The sequence below is a fragment of the Ambystoma mexicanum genome, chromosome 6q (assembly GCF_040938575.1).
Source record: "Ambystoma mexicanum isolate Mex_15411 chromosome 6q, UKY_AmexF1_1, whole genome shotgun sequence".
Taxonomy (NCBI): Eukaryota; Metazoa; Chordata; class Amphibia; order Caudata; family Ambystomatidae; genus Ambystoma; species Ambystoma mexicanum.
In genome coordinates this window covers 1,426,744,200-1,426,770,017 of record NC_090937.1, presented here as the reverse complement: position 1 = coordinate 1,426,770,017, position 25,818 = coordinate 1,426,744,200, and the positions used below count along the sequence as shown (strand labels likewise).

Genomic DNA, 25,818 nt, shown 5'->3' with positions numbered 1-25,818 from the left:
TCTCATTAGCATCCAAATGAGATATCCTCTCCTTTTGGTGGGAAGGAAAAGGGTGGTGTGTTCTCAGTGGGGGAAAACCTCTTTGAAGTTTAGCTGAACTGAATCAGGTTACCTTACAGTACATTGTGACATTGTTCCTTGTAAAATTTAAAGTTACAATTCGAGGGGGTTGGGTCCTCCGACGTATTCCATATCTATGACAGTAATCACCACAGCTGTGGTGCTTCGGAAAATCTTTCTGCGTCGATACGCCGTCTTCGAGGACCTCCTCCGACGGCCGACGTCACCGGATGTTATAAGTAGGACGCACGACGCCCGTAGCCTCAGTTCCGTTTTTTCTGCGAACGTGTTCGCTTTGGAGATCTCGGCGCGCCTCGACTCTTGGGAGTTTGTTCTTTCGGTTCTTCGAACCTGTTCGTTTGTTAAGTTTATCGGGATGTCTTCCTCTTCTTCCACCCCGCATCCGGGCTTCAAGAAGTGTGGGGACTGCGGGTCCAAGATGTCAGTGACAGACTCGCACGACGCCTGCCTCTGGTGCCTCGGGGAGGCCCACGACACGGATGATTGTGTCGACTGCCAGTGGCTTACGTCCAGGGCCTTTCGGGAGCGTAAGAAGAAGCTGTTGGTCGGTAAGGTGTCCAAGCCCCGGAAGTCGAGGTCCACTGGGCTTTCGGCGGACGATTCGAGGGGCGACTCTCTGCATCGTCATCGTAAGTCTAGGGGGTCTTGGTCCCGGAGTGGGTCCCGCCACTCCTCTGCCTCTTCGAGGCGCTCACGGAAGCGCAGTCATCGGTCGCCTTCCTCGTCCGAGTACTCCGCCCGTCGGCGGGTTGCTTATCCCACCAAGCATGCAACTCCAGAGGAATGGGCTTCCTTCGGTAAGAAAATGTTTGCGATTCTTGAATCGCAGGGCACCAGTCAGTTTGCGTCGCTGAGTGGGGTCGGGCATGACCGTACTAGAGACACCGCTTGTAAGCCTTCGGGCTCGGGTGGTCGGGACGATTCGCGGGAAAGGTCCCGCTCGGACAAGGGGAATCGTTCTAGTCATGCCCGTTCCAGGTCCCGGTCCTCGACGCGCTCGAGACCGTGTACATCTGTGAAGTCTTCGAGGAAGACGTTGACGCCTATGGCGCCAAGGTCGTCGAGGGACTCTCTCGAGGCTTTGTTTCTGAAGAAGTCATCGACACCATCTGCGCCCAGGCTGTCGAAGGACCCGCTCAGAGCTCCGCCCTCGAGGCCTGTGTCGAAGCCGTCGATGCTGTCGGCGCCGCGCTCAACGTCGATTCACTCGATGCCCTCAACTCCTTTCGAGGCTGTCTTGTTGGAGGTACCCCGTGGCGCAGTGGAACCCCATAGAAAGGCTCTGGCCAAGGCCAATCATGTCTTTGTTCCCCATTCTGTGCCCGCCCACTTTCCACCATCTGGATTATATTTCTGAGGTGGATGCGGGTTCTGAAGATGGGATGGCTCCTGATACGGTACCGGACGGGATTCTCAGGACATAGCCAGATTGAGAACCTGCGTCAGTCGCTGCACGACGCCAGTGGTCTGAACACCTCTCCGGAGGTGGAGTTCTGTAGGCCTGAGCCTGGCACCCATGCCGGGTCTTTGTACCGGTGCCTGATGTCGAGGGTCACCGAGTACTTGGGGTGGTCTGCTCCACCAGGGGATATCCCCGACCAAGGTCCACCAACTGACCGTTACTGCCATTCCATATGGCTCTGCAAAGAAGTGCGCCTGCGGCTTGGACTGCTCCGGAGAGTCTCCCGGCAGTGGGCAAGTCTTTGCCTTGAAAATACCGCCCAGCCAGTAGCGACCCCTGCTACTTGTCCAGACACCCCACTCCGGAGAGTTTGGTGGTGCAGGCGGCTACGGCCCCAGCTAAGCAGGCGTTGTATCCTACCATCCCTCCGGATAGTGACGACAAGCGTTTTGATGGTTGGGCGAAAAAAGTGTTTACTTCAGGGGGTATGGCTCTTCAGGCAGCCAACTCCGTATGTGCCTTGTCACGTTTCACGCACACTCTGTGGAACCGTTTCCTTAGCGGCTTAACATCTTCCCGAAGTGGACGAACAGGATGGTTTTCTTGCTATGATGCAGGATGGCTAGGATGCCATGTGTCAGGCCGTTCAGTCGGGTCTGGACATGGCAGATTGTGCCAGCCGGTCCATGGCGGCGAGCACTGTAATACGCAGGTTTGCGTGGTTGCGGAAGTCGGGGTTTGCTCCTGATGTGCAAGCCCGGCACCTCAACATGCCCTTTGATGGTGTACATCTTTTTGGCAGCAAGGCTGACGAGAGCCTTGAGAGGTTGCAGACCTCAAAAGCTGCAGCGAAGTCGTTGAGCGCTGCATTTCGACAACCTCCGCCTTTTCGTCCTAGGGGACAGCAATGGAGGGGAGGTTCCTTTCATATTACTCATCCTTTAGTAAAGCGAGAGGAGCTGCTAGTCAAAGGGGCCACCGTAGGAGTGACAGAGTTGGAAAAACAGGTACTCGAGGTGCCAAGGCCGCTCGGGCAGTTGCCTCTTTGCCATCAGGCAACGCCGCAGCTGCTTCAGCTCAGTCATGAGGCCATGTCCCATGGTTCGCCGGTTGGGGGAAGGCTGGCGCAGCATCTTGTAGAATGGCGCGCCATTACTTCAGATGTGTGGGTTCTGGAGATCATGGCCCACGGCTACTGTCTTCCTTTCGGAGTTTCACTCCCAAGATTAGGATTGGAGCTGGTGTCTTCAGTCGAAGGTCCAATAGTCTGAAGGTTTTTGGCCTTAGACTTTTCTTTTCTGGTTTTCCACCAGCACTGAGAATTACCAGTTCTCTTAGGCCTAGTTAGGGGTCCAGTTGGTCTATCCACTTCTTCCTCAGAAGCAAGGGGAGTCACAGACTTTAAAACTGGGGGAATAATGATGGAGCTTGGTTCGGGCTCCCATTTCCCTAACATTTTAGCCTGAAATTTGCCTGGGTCAGAGGTCAATTTACCAACACCAGGGCTTGTAGTGGGGTTCCCAGTAGAGGTTCCCACAGGCTTCAAGTGGTTTCTTAAGGTGGCCTCTCTAGCCAATTTGGTTTGGTTCTGGGTCTCCATACTGGGAGGCCTGGGGGTACTGGATACTACTCCTAGAGTTCTTAGATCATTCCCCAACAGGACTCTCCCAGGCACCTCAGTCTGAACACTGACGGGAATCTTCACTGTCATGGTATTACACTGAGTGAGGGCTGGTAGAATTGGAACCATTTGGACAGGGCCTCCAGACATCTTAGTGGGACCTTTGGGTGCCTTAGCAACATCCTCATGACTGAAAAAGCTTTCATCCACTACTGTTATGCTGGCTCCAGAGTCTCGCCTGGCAGGGGTATCCTGGCCATTGACAAGAACACTGTCCATATAATAAACTTTAGAGTTTTCTGGTATGGAGTTGTACACACACCTATTCTGATCACTAACCAGACCCATGGACTCTACTGTTAAACTTGCTTGAAGACCCAAAGGTTCTTCAGCAAAGACTTCAAAGTAAGCACTAGCCATTTGGACTTCCTCCTCAGGAGTGAAGGCTAAGGAGACTGTGCTGATCCCTGCAGGTTTACCCTTACATCTGGGATCTCCTTTGATATGGTCAGTTGCCTTACAGACATAGCATACTCCAAAGGCTCTCTGAAAGGGTGGCTTGTTCTGACGACCTTCTGGTTGTTGACCAGAAGGTACACTAGCCTGTTGTGGTTTACCTTGTGGCTTACCCTGGTTATTTTGTTGTTTGGGACCCTCTTTAGGTTGGGAGGTATTAGAAGTCTCTTGGTTCCCTTTTGGTGGCTGCTTTCCCTCATCCTTTTTCTGAGTAACGTCTGAATCCTTGTGAGTAGCCCTGTTGGCAACCCACAAGTCAGCAGCCTTAGCTAGCTTCCTGGAATCTAATTCCTTTGAATCAGCCAAGTGCTGTCTGAGCTCAGGAGAGCAGCTATCATAAATTGACTCCAACATAACAAGATTTCTCATTCCCTCATAAGTGTTCTCCTTGTAACCCTTAATCCATCGCTCTAAGTTTTCCATACTTTCACTCACCCAGGTAGCCCAAGGGGTACCCTCATTCTTTTTGAGGGTCCTAAACCTCTTAAGGTATTGGGAAGGGGTCTTCCCAAATCTAGCTATTAGAGCTAGCTTCACACATTCATAATCCTTTCTATCCTCCTCCCCCAACACCATTACCACATCAGTTGCAACGGGGGAGCCTAGAGAACAACCAGGAAAGTAACTCATTTCCTGTAATGTTCTGGAGCCCACGATTATATTCAAACAAACTCAACCAATCCAACACATCCAACTTAGGCTCATACATACCCACAAGCTCTTTAGGCATCCGGGGTCTTTTGGGACTGGTACTCCTAGAGGATCCGGAGAGCGAAGCATTTTCAACAGGCAATTTCTTCATCTCTAACTCATGCTTGAGCTCCATTTCCCTGAGCCTTAGTTCTTGATTCAGTTCTTGGTGTCTTTGTTCTGCTTGAGTATTAAGTTTCTTAAACTCCAATTCAAGTTTCATTTTCTCTAGTTCCAGATATTGAGGACTCAATGTGGGACCTGGCAAAGGTCCAGTAGGTACAGCTGGCAGAGCAGGTAGAGGCCTAGTGGGGACAACTACATCATTTTCACCCTCTTCTGCTTCTGACTCAAGATTATCAATACTAGGATCAATATCATTACTGTTATCTACATTTGCTGGAGTGGTAGGTTCCTCTGAACCACCATCCAGACTTTGCTTTGCTAACCACCTTTCTATTCGCTCCATTTTCTTGCCTTTAGTCAGGAGATTCTTATGCTTACAGAGAACTCTTAAACAATCAGCAGTTTTTGTAGCAAGGGACTCTTGACTATAACTTTCCATAGTTGACAGGTTAGAAAATCACTTTTTTTAGTGCTAAGCTTTGTGGTTAGTTGCACTAAGGTATCTATAAGCACACTAAAATGTATACTCAATACAAATCCCACCTCTGTACACCAGTGTTAGGCAGAAACCTGTGCAGTTCCCTTAGGGACCACTACAAAAGGCTCAGCCACAGCTACCAGGTAAATCTGGGTGGTACAGACTGCTACCAATTCGGTTTACTGCCAACACCTGTAGTCTTAAGCCTTTTGCAGTGGTCCCTAAGGGAACTGCACAGGTTGCTGCCTAACACTAGCGTCGCAAGGTGAAGAGGAAGACCATTCTTTCAGTTCCGCTCCATTTGGTATGAAGGTCTGATGCTTACGAAGAACCCTCTAACAGCCCCAGCAAAGAGGGGACTGCCTACAGAAGAATTGCAGGGTGCCGGACTCTGCGCCTAAGTGCTTGCGGGCCCAAACGTCACCAGACTCTGTGGTTTATGCAGCGGGCAAGAAAAAGTCGTGTAGCTCCACGCCTTCTGCAGCGTCCTGATAACGAAGGGAAGAAGTAGGAGTGCAATGGGTAGGAGAGTCATCTACTCTGCGGCAACGACCATCAAGATCGTCAACGCCCTCGCTATCGTGGCACGCTAAGACCAGGATCTATTCGTCAAGCTCGCACCTCTACTGGACTTTCTGACGATAAGAGGTCAGAGGCTTTTGGAGATTCTTCAAGAGGGAATGGTGGCGTTGAACCACGCCATCACGGTGGCCACAGACATCGCGGACGCAGGGTTCCGCCAGATGGGCAATGGTGTTTGCCTCTGCTGTCGTGACTGGCTCAAGGCCACCAATTTCTGACCGGAGGTCTAGACATGCCCTTCGGGGGCAATCTTTTTGGGAAAGCGGTGGATGAGTCCCTACAGGCCATTATGGCCACCGTAGAGACTGCACGTGCCCTGGGCACGCTATAGCGACGGCGGCTGTCCTTTCGGTCCCCAGGAGGCAAATCTAACCGATCTTCGAGTGGTTTTGGCAGGGGCTCCTCTTCTTACCGCCAACCCTCCTGCTCCTCTGCCCAGAACACCAAAAAGGGCTGCTCCAAGGGATTCGGAAGAGGATGTCGTAGTCGAGGACGGCAAGGCTGCCTGTCGACCTCCAAGCAGCAATGAACCGGCCAGGACGTTGGGGCCCTTACCTGTGCACCCTGGTGGGAGGCCGATTGGCGAACTTCGTCAGTGTGTGGAAGACCATCTCCACCAACTGTTGGGTGCTGCGAGCTCCCGCCCACAGACACACTCTAGAGTTCCAACGAAAGTGTTCGCAAATACCACCGGTGGCCCTGCAGGAAAACCAAGTCCCTCAGCTGCTGCTGGAGGTTTGGGCCATGTTCAGGAGCTGGTCCCAAAGCGGCTTCGGTTCTTCGGAGTTTACTCAAGGCACTTCCTCATACGAAAGAACAGGGGCACGAGGCCCATCCTCGACCTGCGACGACTGAACAAATCTATAAAGTCCCAGAAGTTCCAAATGGTCACTCTTCAACACGTGCTTGGACAGCTGAAAGAGGGGAGACTGTCTGTCGTCGTTGGACCAGGAAGATGCGTATTTCCACATCCCCATGCACAAAGGACATTGTAAGTTTTTGTGCTTCGTCGTTCAAGGGAAGCACTACCAGTTCAAGGCCCTTCCCTTCGGACTGAAGTTGGCACCCAGAGTCTTCACTATGTCCCTGGTGCCTGTGGTGGCTACAAGGGATTCAAATCTATCCTCACTTGGACGACAGGCTCATCTGGGCCAGATCAAGCGAAATCGCCGTCGACCACACGGCGAGGACCATCCACCTTCTGACAGATCTGGGGTTCTCAGTAAACTATGCAGAGTCTTGCTTTACCCCATTGCAGGACGCGCTGTTCCTGGGGTCCAGACTCAAAACAGTGGCATGCCTGGCGTCGCCGTCGGAAGAGAGGATAGCAGCCATCCTGGGCAAGGTGCAGCGGCTGCTAGCACTGAAGATCGCCACGGTGAGGGGCATCAAGTCTCTGCTTGACATGATGTCATGCATTTACCTCATCCGACTCTGTAGGTTACGGATGCACCCTCTGCAGGAGTTCCTCGACGCCCGTTGGGTCCAAGTGTCTGGAAGTTTCCATGACAGGATTGCGCTGGACTAGGGGTTCTGTCGAGCGATGAGGGGTGGGGCGTGCCTCATCTGACCGGAGGCAGGGATTTCCAGGCCCCACTGCACCAAGAGATGGTCACGATGGACGCTTCCCTGGAAGGATGGGGAGTTCACACTGGAAGTCTTCACGCCAGAGGCCTGTGGCTGCCGGAGGAGAAGATGTTGCACATCAGTGTTCTGGAGCTGCGGCTGTGTTTTGGGCCCTCGGATCGTTCCTGCCGTCACTCGAGGGCAAAGTGGTGCAGGTCTTCAGACAACACCGCCACAATGTTTTACATCAGGAAACGGGGCCACCAGATCCCCAGCACTCTCCAAAGAGGCTCAGGACTTACAACCTTGCCGGACAGCCAGCCGGCCAATCACCTTCGGGCGCATTACTGTAACCAAGGGGATAAAGCATAGGGAGTTTCGGGCACCTCCCTCACTTCCTGCCCCTGCTAGACATACTGGAGCCAGAGGCAGACTTCACTCGTGAATCCCGCCAAAGACAAAACGAACAAAGGGACCAAACCTGGTTTGGCGGGCAGTGCAGATTTCAAGAAGGACCTTTCTGACAAGAAATGGCGAAAAAAGAAGACGGGCCATTTTAACAAAATGGGCACCCATGGGTGCCTTACAGCTGCTGCAAATGCAGCCCATGGTTAAAACACACAATGGTAGTAAAAAGTAAACCACTGCCACCAGCCATTCATTGTAGAAAGGGTAACATAAAAATGCTACATGACGAACTAGACAAAGGGAATACTAAGTAACTCCTCCCGTACCCTAAGGTAAGATAGTGTGTGCTGGGTCTCGAAAGTTACAAATGGAAGTAAAGTCAAGTTCACTTCACTTCTCTTGGAAACAGTAGTTTCACCAAGAGAAGGGGAAATCTGAGTGACTTCCTGTGTCACTGCACTGAAGGTGCTTTGTGTCAACATTTAAAGATGATGCCTATGGAGCTTGTTTCTTTTTGACTTTGGAGTCTGACAGTCCAAATCACAGAAAAAAAACATGAGGGAGTGGGGAAAAAGGTTCTCATTCTCTCCAGGTTAGAAATTAAAAGTCCTAAAGTCCAGCAAAAGAGCTGGGGGGGGGGTCTCTAAGGTAGAAGGGAAATTAGCACATTTCTGAGAATTCTCCCCAACAACTGCTATTCCCCTCAAGATTGTGACTGCACCAAGATTTAGTTTAGAGCATTTTTCTGTAATGTTATGTTCCCTCCGATTTATTTACTGCAATACATGTGTGTCCTAAATTTGAGGGTGAGGTTTGGGGGGCAGGGGAGTTAAATTTCTTCGACCGATGCCTTTTCACTGGATTGCTTGGGCATGTTCATCTAAGCTATGTTTACTCATTTATGTGGCTCGCCATGTTTTGGACCAAACCTCATGTGATCCATCACCATTGACTTTGCTGAGTAGGGCTGTTGAGGTTTAAAGGCCAAACCTTCCGGTGGGGTGGCGGGGGAGGACATCATGGATAACCTTGCCGTCTCTTTGATGCACTTGATATACATCGAAATTCGCTCAGAGCTTGAACTCCTGTAATTGCTTCCAAATTATGGCAACACCAATTCTGGTAATCTGGTCTATTGTTGCAATTAAGTCCATCTTTGAGGAGATACCTTAAGTCTCAAGAGAGTCTATTGTGCAGCTGGAGGGCCTGGTACATGAAAAATTCATTGGCCAACTTGGAGGCCCAATATTTAAATTGTGCGCAGTCTAGAATCATTTAAGTAGCAAAACATTACATAATTGAGAAAGGGAATTTGGATACTTAGTCCGTGGCTCTCCTTAATGCCTACACAGCCATCTCTTTTGCATATGCCAATTTTACTTCACCACTGCTTGGTGTAAAATGTTTGCATATAGCACTTGAGCATGTTATGTATGGAATTTTGTCACAGGGTTGCTCATGGACGTTTTGCATACCCAGATTACACATTTCAAAATCTGTAGTACTTTATGCAGCATCTGTGAAGCAGTTTCTGGTTTCTGGCTCTGCCTGCTGTCAGATAGGTCTTCCCAGCAAGTTGTAATCGAGGGAGAGCCACAGACTAAATATGTCAATCACCACGAAGGTAATTGTATGCCAGTCTTCCCAATTCCACCCTTTGCCTCCCTGCACCCACTTAATGACAAACAGTGCTGTGTGTGTGTGCCTGAATCAGACCCGGCAGTAAGTTGAATCCATGGAAGATGTTAATGCTTAGTATTCTAGGTGAATATCAGTTTACCACAATGGGACTCCGAGGCCCTCATCTGAACTTGAGTACTTACATATTCCAAAACATAATATTTGGTCCCTTCTTATTGCTTATATTCTTCCATAACCGATTGAGTGTCTTAAGGTGCCCATAAGACATTTTCTTGTACATCTTTGCGAACAAATGGTTAATCCACACTTTGATATTGAGTGACTTTGAGCGTTGAATCGTAAACATGTGATTAGGGAAATGAGCATTTACAATCAAATGCCAATTTGATTAGGCTGTTTGTTTGTTCTTTGCACCTTTATAATGCATATAAATGTGTAGAGTTGTATGCTTTGGTACAATTTTTCACATCATAAGTGGTTGTGATGAAGCTACTTTAATAAATTAGACAATAAAAAGTTGGAATGAAATTGTGTGGCATTTGTTTCTCTTTGTAAAAATTCGCAAGACAGCTAGCCTTTCAACTGTAAGTATTTCATGAAATGAATAACTGAATGTAGATTTAAAGGACAACTTCTGTATCTCTCAAGGGTCACCGCTGAAGAGTAATCAAGAATCCAAATCCCAACCGTGTGAAGGTTCGCCCACGAGCACCTCAAGATCCAGAAGTAATTGAACTTTGTGTTATGCGATGTAATGCGACTTGTTGGTACTTGGGTGTAACTTTTCGGAAGCCATACACTTCTGATAATTTTCTTAAATGCTTTCTGTGACAATTTTGTCTTAATGGATCTTTCTGAATACATGCTAACTTGGCATACAGCATGTAATGAAACAGCAGCCTGTACAAATGTTTAAAGTGCCATGTATGTACAATGTCTAGGTTTTAACACATGAGACATCATTCAACTTTTACTCTTTGATACTTTCAAAATTAATGAAATCCATATACTTCAAAGTAGTTTAAAGGTAATATTAAAGAAACCAGTCCTGAATAGTACCTTTTATTTTAAAGGTTATGGCCCTTATTATACATATCTAATTGGAAATCATGTTGGTCCGTTGGGAAATTCATTCTCCTATTTTGGAACAAATATTAAAGTCTTGTATATTTTTTTAACCTGTTCATATCTTGTTGCGTGTAGTCAGTTCCTGAGTGATTCCCTAAACACCAGTTTTCTCTTCTCCCAGTCATTGAAGTTTGTACTATGCTGTCCATAAATTGAAAATGAAGTAATGAAATGTAATTTTTCTTTTGTACTCTGCATACCTGCACAGAAACTTGAGGCTGGATGACAAAACTGTTACTCTTCTTAACGCCTTGCAACTGCTCTTGTGCCCACAAAGTGTACCAAGAAACTGTTGAAGGATGGTCCTTTCTTAAAACGAATATTGTGTTCACAAGATTGTGTACAATTCAGTCTCTCGCTTAGGCATGCTTAAGTCTCAATATTGATTACTTTCCTCAAAGCGTTGTCTCAAAAAATGTTCAGCATTGGAAGCCTCATGAGTGGAATGACTATTAGGAGGCCCCCGATTGACTTGACTCTGACAATGTACACTTACATGTCATTGGGGGTATAGAATCAATTTCAAGCAAATGTATTGCTGTTGAACACCTTCAGTAAAGCTTTATATTACTTGTGTTTAGCTAGACCTATAGTCCCTGTGTTCCATCTTATAGTGTTAGGAAGAACAGTTTGATGCCTCATGCAAACCTTTTGAAAACACTGCATATCAACATTTTTGATGTCCTTAAGTAGTCTTCTTGCCTAGGCAAAACCTTGTAAAACAAACTTCTTGTCATGATTTTTAGCTCTTTAGTGCAAAGTCAAATGTGCATTTTAGAAATATTCTGCAAAGCGGAAGCAAGTAGGCATTGCTTGATCCAATGTTGTCTGCAGTATGAAATGTGTGTAGTCCATTGGTAAACCTCACTGACAAGGAACTCAGAACAAGTGATGGCATCAAACTATGTAAAATTCAAATATTTTGAGTTAAAACAATAAATGATATGTTTTTAATGTATGGATACAGGAACATGCGTGCTGTAAGCTTCAATACAGACTCCTTAATTAACTTTCCGCCCTTGACTAGAAGCCATTAATGCAACTTTAACTGTTAACATTTGCCAAGCTTGCAAATCTGAGAGAAAAAAAAAACAGGCCACAATCAACTTTCATTCGTTTTTGTTTTAATAATCCACTTCATAACGTGATTGGAAGGGGGCAAGTAAAGATTTGAACCACAGTCTCCCCACATTGCCAACAACTCTGGCATCACCAATTTAGTTTGACATAGATCACCTCAAGTGCAATTTTTTTCAGGTATGCTCTAATTTCTTTGATTTGGTGAAATAATAAGTTTTACTTAACTAGCTGCATTTTGATCTGAAGTGTCTATTTTTTTTTTGTGAATTTGGTTGTAAATGCCCACCCTTACATAAGAAAAGACAATAATTGATTACATTTCTAGAAAAAAAGAAAAACAATCACACGGAATAGTTGCATTTCAAAATTCGTAACACTGGCTCTACATTCAATTATATTATCGAAAAGGAAAGAAAGTTGCAAAAATACCAATTAATAGTTAAAACAAAACAATAAATACATGATAGGCAGAATTGCATGCAGTACCCTCTGGGAACACCACACACAATTAGGACTACAGGTGTCAGCAAAAACCAACCTTTGGTCTAAGTCTGTACCACACACTTTTTGGTAGCGAGCTGAGCCGCCAGGCTTATTTCAAGAGGGAATGTGAGCAGTAGAAGAAGTTACACAATAGCAGTGGTTCAAGTAGACACTTGCACCCAAGGTTTCTTGGTAAATAAAAGTCTACATTTATTACACAATCATTTCGAAAACATTCATTGTAGAAATCAACTTAATATTAAACACAAATACCCTACAGTACCAAACTCTAAGCTATAGGGACAAGTTGAGCTCCCCTGAAAAAGGAGCCAAATGGCACTTCAGTTACTTTCAATAGGAATAAAAAGACATAGGTTTGTACAATGGGTTAGAAAACACTTCTTTTAGGCAATGCAAAGGTTCAGTGTACCAGAAGGATCAGTTCAATTCAATAGGCTAGGCCACAAGTCAATAGTCTGGTGTTTTTGGATAGGAAAGAGGAATTCTGGTAGCAAATGGAGTCTTTGTAAAAGTTCTCAGAAGTAGTTTAGACGAAAAAGAATGATATTCTGGGTCACAAGCTGATTAGGCCTGCAAGTTGGGAAAGTTCCACGAACTGTCATTGCGAGAGCTAGGACCTCTCAACCGGATGGCACAGTACCTTAATGTGAAGGAAAAAGATGAAGCTGAAAATGCGTTGGTTCCTGCAGATCTCACTGTTCGTGAGCCTCAGTCGTGGGGACAAGAGGGTGGACGTCGGGTGACTCCTGCACTGCACGGGATCGTCATCGAAGCAAACAAAAAATGGAGTCACTTCAGTTCGAGTAGCTGTAGCTTCAAGAACACAAACTGGTATTCCTCTCCCTGGTTAAACCTAAACCAGCATTAAGAATGGTATCCAGGTGTCTTACGAGTTGATTGGTCCCACCAACTCAAAGGGAAGAAGCCGTCCTTGAAGGAGCTTCTCTGTCGAAATGGAGTTCTGGCAATTCGGATTTGCAGCAGTTGTCGGTCCAGTGGTTGCAGCAGCAGTTCTCTTCCAGCTCGTCTTCGGTTCTTTCGTTCCAGTGGTAGACTCTGCCTTCCAGTCCTGGAGACTTGCCTATTTAAACAATTTATCCATTTCATTCCAGCCTAGCTGTCACTCACCCAGCAGGGTGGCTGTCCTTGCTGGACAGTCAGCCAGCTAATCGCATCAGAGTGCATTTGGGTCTCCTAGGAGACCAAGCACAGGGAGTTTCGGGCACTTTCCTCACTTCCTGCCCACCCCAGACACTCAGACGCCAAGTGCGGACTTCAGTCCTGAAGCCCGACAAAGGAGCAAACACCAGAAGGACCTTTCCACAAAGAAACGATGAAAAAAGATGACTGGAGTCTGTTTTTACAGAGGGGTCTTGGGCGTCATATTGAAAAACATGGCAGCCCCGATTTTTAGCTACCGGTGTTCGCGGTCGGAAAAATCATGGTAGTTGGTTATAAAACCACTGCCACCAGCCATTTCAATAGGAAAGGGTGGCTTTTGACAGCTACATGAGTGTTTAGACATAGGGGATACTAAGTAACCTCTCCAGCACTCTATTGGAAGATGGCGTGTGCTGGGTATATGAATTTTAAAAGATTGGTAAAGTCAATTTAACTTTAAATTCCCTGGGGGACAGTAGTTCATCCCAGGGAAGGTATTTAAACCTTGGGAAGTCCAAAGGACATCCCTGTGCCACTGCACTGAAGGTGCTGTGACACAACAATGAAAAGATGATGCCTATGGAATTATCTAAAACTCCATAATCAAAGAACACAAGTTTAAAACGCACATCAAAATAAATGAGTAGGGGGGAAAAAAGGCTCACTCTCCAGGTAAAAAAATCAAGTCATCAAAATCCAGCAAAGTTGCTGAGGGTCTCTAAGGTGAAGGAAATAAGCACATTTATGAGAATTCTCCCGAACAATTCAAAAGGCACAATACCATCTGATTACATTATTTTAGCTATAATCATACTAATGTGATTAGCTTACTGTCATAACCGAAGTCTGACCAGTCCTGCATAATGTAAGAGCTTGACCACTGCAATTGTATCTGCTGTGTCTAAATCCGCTTCTATTACATAATCCGAATTATGAACTGAACGGGCCAACTACAACATTCGGTGAGTCTGCAGTGCGGTGCAGCCCGCTACAATATGCTCTCTAGTCTGCACCAAATCATTGTTGTTATATAGGTTACATCCACCAGTTTCCCCTACAGGTTGCGATTCAGTAGTGCAAATTTCGCCCATAGGGCGCATGTTTAATCTGTATTGTAAAAACTGTTGGCTCAGGTGGTCATTGGGGAATTTTTTCTAATATTTGTGAATGTTCCCTGAACGCTTGTCCGAAGAGGACAAACTCTCATACAGTTTGTGATTTGGTTTGGCTAGACAACCAGTCACATTCGAACAAACGTTTTTCCAGAAATGTCAGGATGTGAGACCAGATCAGCCACCATTGGGTCACATCTGCCCAGCACTTGGTCTACCCCTTTCATTAAATTCACTAGCTGGCCAGATGTTGAGCCCTTCATGGTCACAGCAAGATCGAAATTTAGAGATCCAGATTAATAATCAACGAGCTTCCTGTATAATGTCGTTGATCTCCACTCCAATTACATACCCAACGATGTTTATGTTCAGCTCAAAGTGTAGGGCTTCAATAGGTACACAGTTTGGTCAATTTAAGACTCGCTTCCACACACCTGATTCAACCCGGTCTTAGTTCAAATATCTGGTTTTCGCCCCCAGTTGCATACCATACAAGAGTTTAGGAATAACCTTGATCCTGTAATATTTTTTTTTTTTTAAACTTATTTTTTATTAGTTTTACATAAATATTACATGAAGAAGTTAACATTGAATCTTATAACATTCCCTTCCCCCCCTCCCCCCTCCCTCCCCACGGGATGGATGGAGTCATTTTGTCCAGGGATCCTGTTAAGCGTTAAATATGTCTGATATTTTTATGTTATGGGGGCACCATTGCTCCATAAAGTCTGACTGGAGGTATTGCAGGGTCCCTTCCCATTCTCTTACAAATTGGTTTCCTGTTCCTTGGAGTTTGTGAGTAATTTTCTCCATTGTTATATGGGCCCAAACTTTCTGTAGCCAGGTGTAGGTCAGTGGGGTATTTTTATTTTTCCAGTTCTGTGCAATGGTGGTCCAAGCTGCAATGAGTAGTCCCATGAATGATCTCCATTGCGTTTTGCTGTATTGCCTTGCTGTGTCGTCTTTGATTCCACAGAGCCACACCTTCTCTCCCATCAACCCCACATCCGGGAATATTTTGCCCATCTCGTTTTTCACTTCTTCCCAAAAGGGTTTTATGCCTTTACAGTCATGCCATATGTGTCTCCAAGTCCCCACTTCGTCACATCCTCTCCAGCAGTGGCTGGACGTGTTAGGGTACATTGTGTGGAGCCTCTCTGGAGTGTAGTGCCACTGTGTCATTATTTTGACCCACATCTCCCTGGTTTCTGCCGAGCGGGTCATTCTGGGGATCTGTTTCCAAAGATCCTCCCATTGTTTATCCGTTGGTTCCTCCCCCAGTGTTCTGCCCCATTTTTTTCTGTATGACCATTTAATGCTTTCCCCTTGTGAGTTTATGTATTTGTATAACGTTGAAACCCACTTTCTCTCCCCCGTGTTGGATATGATGTATGTTTCGAACCCTGTAAGGTCCCTGGTTGCTGCCTCGGTGATTATTGGAGAGTTGAGCCAGTGTTTTAGCTGTTCATATCTGTATCTATCGCTTTTAGGGGTTCTCGTGGTTGCCACGCAAGACTCCAGGGGGATGATTTCCTTGTCCATAAACATCTCTCCTATTTTAGTAATGCCCGCTTTCTCCCATGTGTCATATGCCCCTTGTTCCATCCCCGGTGGAAATAGTGGGTTTCTACAGATGGGTGTAAAGGGTCCTATCGCTGTGGTCATTATGCCTTTTTTTGTTTGGCTATCCCATGCTTCTAACGTGGTTTTCATGATTTCGCTTAGCCTTAGATTTTCATGCCTGTGCTGCTTCTGTTTCCAGAGAAGTTCTACCAGTGGGGTCCTTGCTACTGCTCTGTCTTGTTTGGCCCATATCTGTTGCGGATCCTCCCCCACCCACTCCCTTAGAACTTTGAGCTGTGCTGCCTGATAGTATTTTCTAAAGTGGGGTAGCGCCATTCCTCCTTCTCTGGTTGGGGCCGTGAGGACCTTTCTGGCAATTCTCGGTGTTTTCCCTTTCCATATGTAGGACGATACCATTTTTGTTAAGGTTTTGAAGAACGTGTCTGGGACCCCCACTGGGAGAGCCTGAAAATAATATAGTACCTTTGGGAGGATGGTCATCTTGATTGATTGTATTCTACCCCACCAGGATATCTGTAGTGGGTTCCATCTGTTTAATTCTCTTCGGATGTTTAAAATTAGCGACGGGTAGTTTTCCCCGTAGAATTGTTCTATTTTTGGGGGTATACTCATTCCCAAATATTTAATGCCTTTCTGTGCTATCTTGAGGTCCAGTGTTTTTGCCTGCTTTTCTATGTTCGTTCTATCCCCTGCCAGGATGAGGATCTCTGATTTTTTCCTATTTATTTTTAGGCCAGAGATGGTCCCATAGTTTTCTAGTTCTCTAACTGTGGCCGATAAAGTAGATTCAGGGTCCTCTAAGGTTATTAGCATATCGTCTGCATACGCAATTACTTTGTGTTGCTGACCCGCCATTTCTATCCCTTTAATGTGTATTGACTCTCGTATTTTAATTAGGAGGGGTTCTAAGAAGAGAGCGTACAATAGTGGTGATAGGGGGCAGCCCTGTTTCGTTCCTCTCGTTATCGTTACCTTGCCAGTAAGCTCGCCATTAATAGCTATTCTGCTGGATGGGGAATTGTAGTTTGCTCTAATACTCGCGATATATTTTTCCCCAAACCCCATGGATTCCAGAACCCTAAACAGTATGGACCACTCCACTCTATCGAAGGCCTTCTCGGCGTCTACTGACAGTAGTATCGCTGGGGTGCGGGTTATCCCTATTTTTTCGATCAGGTGGGCTAGCCTCCTAGTATTATCGTGGGTCTGCCTGCCTGGAATGAAGCCTGATTGATCCTCACTAATCAGTTTAGGGAGGAGCGGGGATAGCCTTGTTGCCAGGATTTTAGTACTTATTTTTGCATCTAGGTTGATTAGGGAGATTGGTCTGTATGATGTGGGATTAGTTGGATCTTTGCCTGGTTTATGAAACACCAGCACCTTCGCTTCATTCATTGTGGGGGTCACATTGCCGGTGTCTTTGAATGAGTTTAGGAGTCTTGTTAGGGTCGGGGTTAGTATGTCTGCGTATTTTTTATAAAATGGGGCCGTAAACCCATCCGGGCCTGGAGCTTTGTTACTTGGGAGTCCTTTTATGGCTTTAGTGACTTCTTCTTCACTGATAGGGGTCTCTAGTGCCTGCTTGTCTTCTTCTGAGATTTTCGGGATCTTTAGGGCCTCAAGGTATGAAGTCTGGGCGTTTATATCGGGGTGCTCTGTGGAGTAGAGCGTTTGATAATATTGCCTCATTGTTTCCCCCATGTTGTGCGTAGAAGTATGAGTGGCACCTTTCGCATCACATATGGCCTTAATCGTTGTTTCTTTTTGTTTCGCCCTTAGTTGTCGTGCCATGAGTCTGTCTGCTTTGTTCGCTCTTATATAATATCTCTGTTTCAGATAGAGTAGATTCCTTTCTGCGGCCTTTGTACGTAACATCTCTAGTTGGCCTTGTGTATGTTTCAGAGATTTTTTTAATATCTTTGTGGGTTGAGTCGTCAATTTCTCTTGGATCTCCTCAATTGTTTTTTCCAGTTCTTTTTCCCACTGATCCCTTTGTTTGTCTCTTGTGATTTTCATCGCTATCATCTTCCCCCTCAAGACTGCTTTAAACGCGTCCCAGACTGCGCTCATTGCGACCTCCCCCGTATCATTTTGTAAGAAGTATTCTGCTATCATTTCCCTTATGGCCTCCCCTGCCACTGGGTCATGGATCAGCTCCTGTGGTAGCCTCCATTTCCATAGCCCGCTCTTCCTCCCTGGGAGAGTCACGTCTACCCATAGAGGGGCATGGTCCGAGAGGGTTATAGAGCCCTTATCTAGCCCTTGTATCTTTCCCAGTAGCCCCACTGACACCCAGAGATAGTCGATCCTGGACATAAAGTTGTGAACATGTGAGAAATAGGTGTACCCCCTCTGTTCACCCTTCAGTTCCCTCCAGACATCGTTCAGAGCCATTTGGTCCATTTGCTGTTTCAAACGTTTTGATGGCGCCCCCTGTCCATGTGTGTTTCCTGCGCTCCTATCTAGCATTGGGTTCCATGCCAGATTAAAGTCCCCCCCCAGTATCACCTCTCCTCTAGCGAAATCTTCCAGTTTCTGAGGAAGCCATCCTGTCCCTGATTGGGTGCATATATTGAGGCGAGCGTCATGCGACAACCTTCAATCTCTACGTTGGTAAAGGCGTACCTCCCTTCCTTATCAGTTATGGTGTCTAGTGGTTTTACGTCCTTTCCTTCTTTTATCGCTATCAGGACTCCTGCTTTTTTTTCTGTTGTCGTTGCCTGTGCCCATATTTTATATCCTTTTATCCGCATTTTGTGCTTATCTTTAGTTTTGATATGGGTTTCCTGGAGGAGCAGTACATCCGCCTTCCCCCTTTTGAATTGTTTCTCCAGTTTCGTTCTTTTTGTTGGGTGGTTCATGCCTCTGATGTTGTAGGTCATAAAGCGTATCATCCCCATTCTATTTTGTTTGTATGTCCTTGCCTCCGGTCCCCTTCTGTTCCCGATTCAACTCTTTGTTTCATCCGATCCCTTCCCATCCCTTGAACTTCCCTTCCCCCCAACTTTGAACTTTAAACCAACCGAACTGTCCCCCGAGTAGGGCGAGGGTTCCTATTGACGCTAGGGCGTTGCGCCCTTCGCTCCCTGCCCTCCATACCCTCGGGGGGTATGTTATGGGGATTCCTAAACCCCACTGAACCATTTGTCTTTACCTGGTTCCAGACCGTTGGGTCTCGGCCAGGCCGCCCTCCTTGAAATGTCCATTCCGCTCCGCTCCCACGTCCCCCCCCGACTGGGTCTTTAGTGGCATCGTGTCCATGTCTGGCCCCCAGGCATGTATTTACTTGTATTCCTCATGGCACCTTTCTCCGGGTGTCTCTCCCTGGATTTGCATTCTTCTGCTTGGTGGATTCCCAGCCCATCGGTGTTCTCGTTCGGGCTCTCCTGTTTGTAGGCTCCCCCTGCTCCATCTCTTCGTCTTGTAGTCCCATCGTGCTGAGGCCTTCTTCCAGCGTGGTCACTCTTTTCTGTTTTCCTTCCCATGTGAACAATAAGCCAAACGGGAAGGTCCATTTGTAGCGAATTTGTTTTTCAATGAGCACTTTCACCAGTGGGGCCATTGCTCTTCTTTTTTGGAGGGTTATTAGTGCCAGGTCCTGATACAGTTGGATGTCATGCCCATTCATTTTAATATGTTCCAATTCCCTGGCTCTCCTTAGGATCTGCTCTTTCTGCGGGTAGGAGGATAGCGCCACCAGAACATCACGTGGTCTTTCCCCTGGGGCCCCCGCTCTTTCCGGTCCTACCCTGTGGATTCTGTCTATTCCGATATCCTCGATGTCTTGTGTTCCCAGGATGTCTCTGAACACCTCCTTCACCGCCTCCTTCAGATCTTTGTCCAGCACTGATTCCACCATGTTCTTGATTTGGATGTTGGAGCGTCTGGAGCGGTTCTCTAAATCCTCACATTGTAGTTCCAAGTTGTGAGTAAGTGTCACCAGGTGTTCTTGCGTTTCACTTGTTTGTCTCATGTCTTCTTCAAGATTTTGCACCGTTTTTTCCACAGTATCTGTTCTTTCTTCTAGGTTGTTTATGTCCAATCTCATATCTTGTACCGCCTGTTTCATTTCGTTCTTCATGGATGTGAATTGTTCCTGAACTGTGGACATGAATTTCTCCTGCAGGTCCATGAACCAGGTTTGCATGTCTTCCCTGGTCAGTGGTTGCTGTTGTTGGGATAGTGGTTCTGCTTCTCCCATGGGGTCTCCCTGGGTTCTTCCTCTCGGTTGTGGTGTCCCCTCTGTTGACCACATTTGTAGAATGTCGGCCCCTTGTTTCGCTGTTTGCGGAGTTTGCTGGATGGGGTTCCCCTTTCCTTTTGCTCTAGACATGGTAGGACTCTCCGTCTGATAGTCTATATGGTTCCTGCGCCCTCTTGTGACCCTTCGATGGGGGCTTCTCGCTTTCCTGCCCTCCGAGGTGTTCTTTATTGTTGTGGGTCCTGTGGTCTTGTGCTTCACCTTCCTGGGTTCCCCCCTTTCTTCACCCCTGTCTTGTTGGGGGACTTGTGAGATGGCTCTTAGTGTCCCAGGGGGAAAATGGTTGGTGCCAGAGAGAGTACTTCACCTTCCTGGGTTCCCCCCTTTCTTCACCCCTGTCTTGCTGGGGGACTTGTGAGGTGGCTCCTAGTGTCCCAGGGGGAAAATGGTTGGTGCCAGAGAGAGTTTTTTTTTTTTTTTTTTCCCTCCTTCCTGTGAGTCCCCCCCCCCCTCGGGGTATGTGCGCACGGGCTGGCGCTTCGCTTCTGGCCCCCCCCCCGGGCCTGCTCACCTTCGTTTCAGTGTCTTCCTGTGCGCTCCGTGCAGGGCGGCCCCCGCAGCTCCTCACCCGCGGTCCGCCCTGCTCGCGCTGCTGTCTCCCGGCGCCGCAGCCGCTTCGCTGGACGCCGCTCTCCCCTCTCCTCGGGGCGGCGCGGGGCGGCTCCGTTCCTCGGGATCCGCGGTGTCCCCGATCCCGCTCGCGCGCTGGCCGATGCTGCAGGACAAGGTCTTTCGGCCCCGATGGGGGAGGGGGCGGCCGCCTCGCTCCTCAGCGGCGCACGTCCGTCCTCAGCGCCTGTTTCCTCGCTGGGGGGGGGTGGGGGGGGGTGTATGGGGGGGGCAGCTTGGTAGTCTGGGGGGGGCCGAGGGACGGCCCGTCACGGCTTCGGTCGTGCTGTTTTCGGCGGCCCGGGCGGAGCGCTGTTTAGCTGCGACTCCTCACCCCGGCGGCCATCTTGAGATCCGATCCTGTAATATTTTAGCATAGGCTTTATTGAAAAACAACAGTTTTGAGTTGATCTTTTTCATGTGTGACATCTAGTTGCGCAGCCTTTGTCAAGAGTTTAGTTGTTAATATGTTCATGTTGTCCACTGTGTCTAGGTTGAACCCCAGATAGATGAAGCCGCTGTTTGGGTCTATTTTAGAGTCCAGTATGCCAGTTGTAACCCATACATTTATTCATGTTATGTGGGTCGATAAAAGCTTTCTCTGAAAATCCACCCGTTTCCCATTGAGATGGATCACATCTGCATTGGTGAGTTAAGGGACGGTCAAGGTAGATATCATAGGCGGGGCAAAACAAGATCACCAGGTAGTCGCCCAAATCAGACAGGTAAAGATTGAATAGGCATGGGACCAAGATGCAGCCTTAACAAAGGCCCCTTTTAGATGGAATTTATTCCGTCAAAGCCTCCTGCCCATTCAACCTCACCCTTAGGGAGTCTTGAAGGTGGAATAGAATTGAGAGTAGAGAACACAGAATTCCCCAATCCCTCAATTTCTTCCACAGGAAGTTATGATTTGTACAGTTGAATGCCTGGGAATAGTCTGTTGCAGCAATATATACCGCAAAGCTACCTACCCTCATTGCGCCCTCTTTCAGGCTATTTACAAAACTATTCAAATCAGTACCTGTACCCCTCTGAAAACCGGTTTGATATTTTAGCAAACAATTTGTGTTGTTGGCCCATAGTTTAAGTTCAGCCAATACCAAACCAACAAAGCTCTTGCTTTCGCAATCAAAAGGGAATAGGAAGATATTTCAAAGGGTTATTCCTAGCTCCCTTCTTATATATTGGCACCATTACCACACAGCTCCGCAATGGAGGTGTCACCCCCAGTTTGTATCATTTCTGTGAATAGGATATATAAGATCCCTGCCCACAGGGATGGATTATCTTTGAGCATCATATTTGTGAGCACATTGGGACCAGGGGCCCTTGAGTTTGATGCCTTTCTGATTAGTCCCTCAATTAGATGTATTGATGATATTGGGGACAAGGGGACTACCCATCATTCAATCAATCAACAGGAATGAGGGTATCAAACTCTATAGACATGTAGGAAGTTCTTCACCCGAATTAGTTCTGAAATGGGGTTGCTACGTACATGCTCTTTTCGAAGGTTCATCTTATTCTACAAAATTGGTAGTTGGTCTTAGTCAATATTTCTAGCATTTTCTCCCCCTCGTTCTGGAATAAGTTTAATTATTAGCATTCAATCCAATTTTTGTGTTCCTGCAAAAGTAATTGATGCCTTCCACATGGTCCGCCATGGCCATTCCCATCCCAGTTAATTCCCTCGCCGCTCCTCTTAGGTCGTTCTTCTTCGCATGTATTACCGTATCAGAATGCTAGGTCACATTGCATTCTTTATGCCTTGTTCCTGGAGAAACACACTTACATTTGTCAACAAATGAGCCACAGGATTGAGGAGCTATTACAACCTTTTTCTCCTTGAGGACTTAAGTGGAGAAATAAGTATCAATGCTTGTGTTGTTTTTGGGAAGGTTTCCTATATGCCTGGTTAATCTGTTTTTGTCAGTGTTGACTATTAAGTTGTTAAACTCAGAGTTCCCTTTACAAGCCACCATGCAATTCATTTGCACGATTAGCTTGTAGTGGTCGCTTAAAGGAGTATGTCTAAAGTTGAGTTTCTTAAAACAACCAGATAGCCACAAAGACATTACCATGTAGTCTAAAACTGCTGTTTTCTCTCCCATGGACCATGTAAAGTTTGGCGGCACGTCTCCAATTATAGCTACGTTTACCATCTTCAAGTTCCAAGTGTCAAAGAAACCTACCAATTGTTTACCCTCTATTCTGGTTATACTCTTTAGATGTGGTTCTTTAGATGTTTCCAAATCGTTATGAAACAATTATGTCGAAGATTCTTCAGGCCTACACCGCGTGGATCATGTCGGATGAGAAGGACGGCGCTTCCCTCTTCAAGCTATGCTGCGACTGTGGTTTGCGGAATGTGTTTATGGAGGACCAGCATTCCCAGTAGAAGATTGGTGATTTGCTGTGGCTTCACGGCGCGCACGTTCAGGGATCGGCGCTAACGACTGCAGTCGTGGCTGCAGGCCAAGGCCTCTGCCCCGGGTGGCACCCAGGGGCATGCCTCTGGATCAGGAAAGTCTGAGCGGGCTTCTAAGACGTTTGAGGGCGCCTCCCCCATGGGGGCCCAACAAATGGTCCAATCGCTGCAAGTCCGCTTCTGTTGGGGTCGCCGCTACCACAGGTCCCGCAACGGTCAGGGCGCGATTGTCATCGTTATCACCCTAAGCATTGGTCTCCAGTCGCCACTCTGGATCATCCAAGAGGAAATCGGAGACTCCGGGGGAAACTGAGAAGCCGGAGAAGACCAGGCCCAAGGAGGCGAAACTGGAGGCGGTGATCGGCACGCCATTGGTGGGGAAGGCCAAGAGAGACAAGGCGCCTGACAAGGCCCCCAAGGAGATGGCCAAGCTGGATAAGGGTCCTGAGACAGCCAAGAAAGAAGATGCTAAACCGGACAATGGATGCAGCCTTTCCGTGAACGCCCAAGTGCACCAGGAGCGGTCGTCTCCCTCCCTCGAGGTAGTCTTGGTGTCACTTGCAAAGACCATAGGGGTGGACCAGAAAGGTACCCCGGCGACGGGCAGGGTGTCCCTTCCTCTCAGGAGGGAGGCTTCGGGCATGCCTGTGGAGAGGACACCAGAGAAGAGGATGCCGGTCCTCAGCCTGAGACCGACCCCTCTGGACCCAGGAAAGGGGGAGGGGCATGGCCTGCAGGGCACAGACGGCTCTTCGGCTGAGGATAAGATCATCTCCGTCCATACTGTCCAGAAGGGCGATAACGACGAGGGTAACACTGGAGCTCTCTCCCCACGACGGGGGTGACGACGATGACTATTACGACAGAGCTACTGTCCACTCGGGCGACTGGGGGACCCAGGACGATGAGGTTCCACCTACTCCTGTGCCCCTGATACCGCCTAGGGACCTTGCACGGGACATTCTGTCCACCCTTCACGCTCTGTCGGTTATGCTGCGTAGGATCTCGACGGGCCCAGTGCCCACTCTGCCCACAGCGCCAGTTCTGGATGCCCTGTTGCTACCGCCAAGAAGATGAAGAGGCAACTGATGCTGCCATGCCATCCACAGGCCCCAGGACCACCACCTTCCCTGCCGCCAATCTCTCATTCTACAGGAGGGACTTCTTTCAGGTCAGGTCATCAAAAGGTTTTGGTGGGGCCTCATCCCTCCCCAACCCAGGATGCCAACAGGGGTCGATCCAAGGCTTTCAGAGGTGGATGTCGTCCTCAGGGACCGCAAGGCGGCCAAGTTAATCTCCAAACAAGACTGAACTGGCCAGGATGTCGGGTCCCCCACCGTGCACCCCGCTGGGTGGCCGGCTGGTGAACTTTGTCGGCAGGTGGCAGACCATCTCCACCGACAGATGGGTGCTGGACGCTTTCGCCCACAGACACGCCTTAGAATTCCAATGAAAGTGTCCGCGAATACCACTGGTGGCCCGGCAGGAAAACCACATAACTCCGCTTCTGCTGGAGGTTCGGGCAATGTTACGGAAGGGGGCGATGGTTCCACACCGACTCCGGGGCTCCAGTATACTCGAGGTACTTCCTCGTAAGAAAGAAGACAGCGGGCGGGAGGCCCATTCTCGACCTATGACTGCTCAAAAAATACATGAAGTCTTAGAAGTTCAGAATAGTCCCGCTACAGCATGTGTTCGGCCAGCTGGAGAAGGGGGACTTGCTGCAGTCGTTGGATCTGGAGGATGCTTACTTCCACGTCCCTGTTCACAAAGGACACCGCAGGTTTCTGCACTTCACCGTTCAGGGGAAGCATTACCAGTTCAAGGCGCTCCTCTTCGGAATGGAATCGGCACCCAGAGTCTTCACCATTTTCTTGGTGCCGGTGGCAGCCCATCTGCGTCTGGAAAGGATCCACGTTTACCCCCATCTGGACGACTGGCTCATCCGGGCCAGGTCATGGGACATCGCCGTCGACCACATGGCACGGACTGTCGGTCCGCTGACAGACTTGGGGGTTCTCAGTGAACTATACACAATCCTGCTTGACTCAATCGCAGGATGCAATATTCCTGGGAAACGGGCTCAACACCTGTCATGCCTGGCATCACTGTTGGAGGACTTGTACCATGCCCAAGTCTGCCATCTTGGGCATGGTGCAACGGCAGCTGGGCACTGAAGATCGCCGCCACGGTGAGTACCATCAAGTCGTTACCCGGCATGATATTATCATGCATATACCTGGTTCGGCTCTGCAGGTTGCGGATGCGGCCCCTGCAGGAGTTTCTCGGCGCCCGGTGGTCCAAGTGTCGGGAGGCTTCAGAAGAGGATCACCCTCGATGAGTTCCGACTGGCGATCAGGTGGTGGGGCATATGCTCCAATATCGCCAGAGGCACGGATTTCCAGAGCCCCAATTCCAGGAGACAGTCGCAACGGATGCGTCTCTGGAGGGTTGGCAGCCCACACCGAACTGCTTCACGCCAGAGGCCTGTGGCTGCCGGAAGAGAAGGATCTGCACATAAACTTGTTGGAACTTGGGGCAGTGTTCTTGGCCCTCAAGTCTTTTCTGCCGTTCCTCAAGGGCAAGATGGTGAGGGTCTTCAGACAATACCACTACAATGTTTTACATACGGAAGCAGGAGGGCACCAGTTCCTGGTGCTCTCCAGGGAGGCGCAGGAGTTGTGGCACTGGGCTGTCGTCCTGGGAATTTCCCTTCCACCTGTTAGGCATACAGAACACCGTTGCCGACTCCCACAGCAGGGAACTCCGCTCGTGCCAGGAGTCGGAACTTCGGCAGGACCAAATGGACTACCTGTTCCGCAGATGGGGCAATCCCC

General features: G+C 48.2%; 1 protein-coding gene across 4 annotated transcripts in view; it reads left to right on the top strand.

The window, feature by feature from the left end:
* Positions 1-25,818, top strand: part of NSD2 (nuclear receptor binding SET domain protein 2) — a 1,742,450-nt gene that overhangs the window by 317,976 nt on the left and 1,398,656 nt on the right. For all 4 annotated transcript variants that reach the window (XM_069632133.1, XM_069632132.1, XM_069632134.1 and 1 more), the window contains exon 7: positions 9,760-9,837. In XM_069632133.1, coding sequence (XP_069488234.1) covers positions 9,760-9,837 — 78 coding nt within the window. The remainder of the gene's footprint in view (positions 1-9,759; positions 9,838-25,818) is intronic.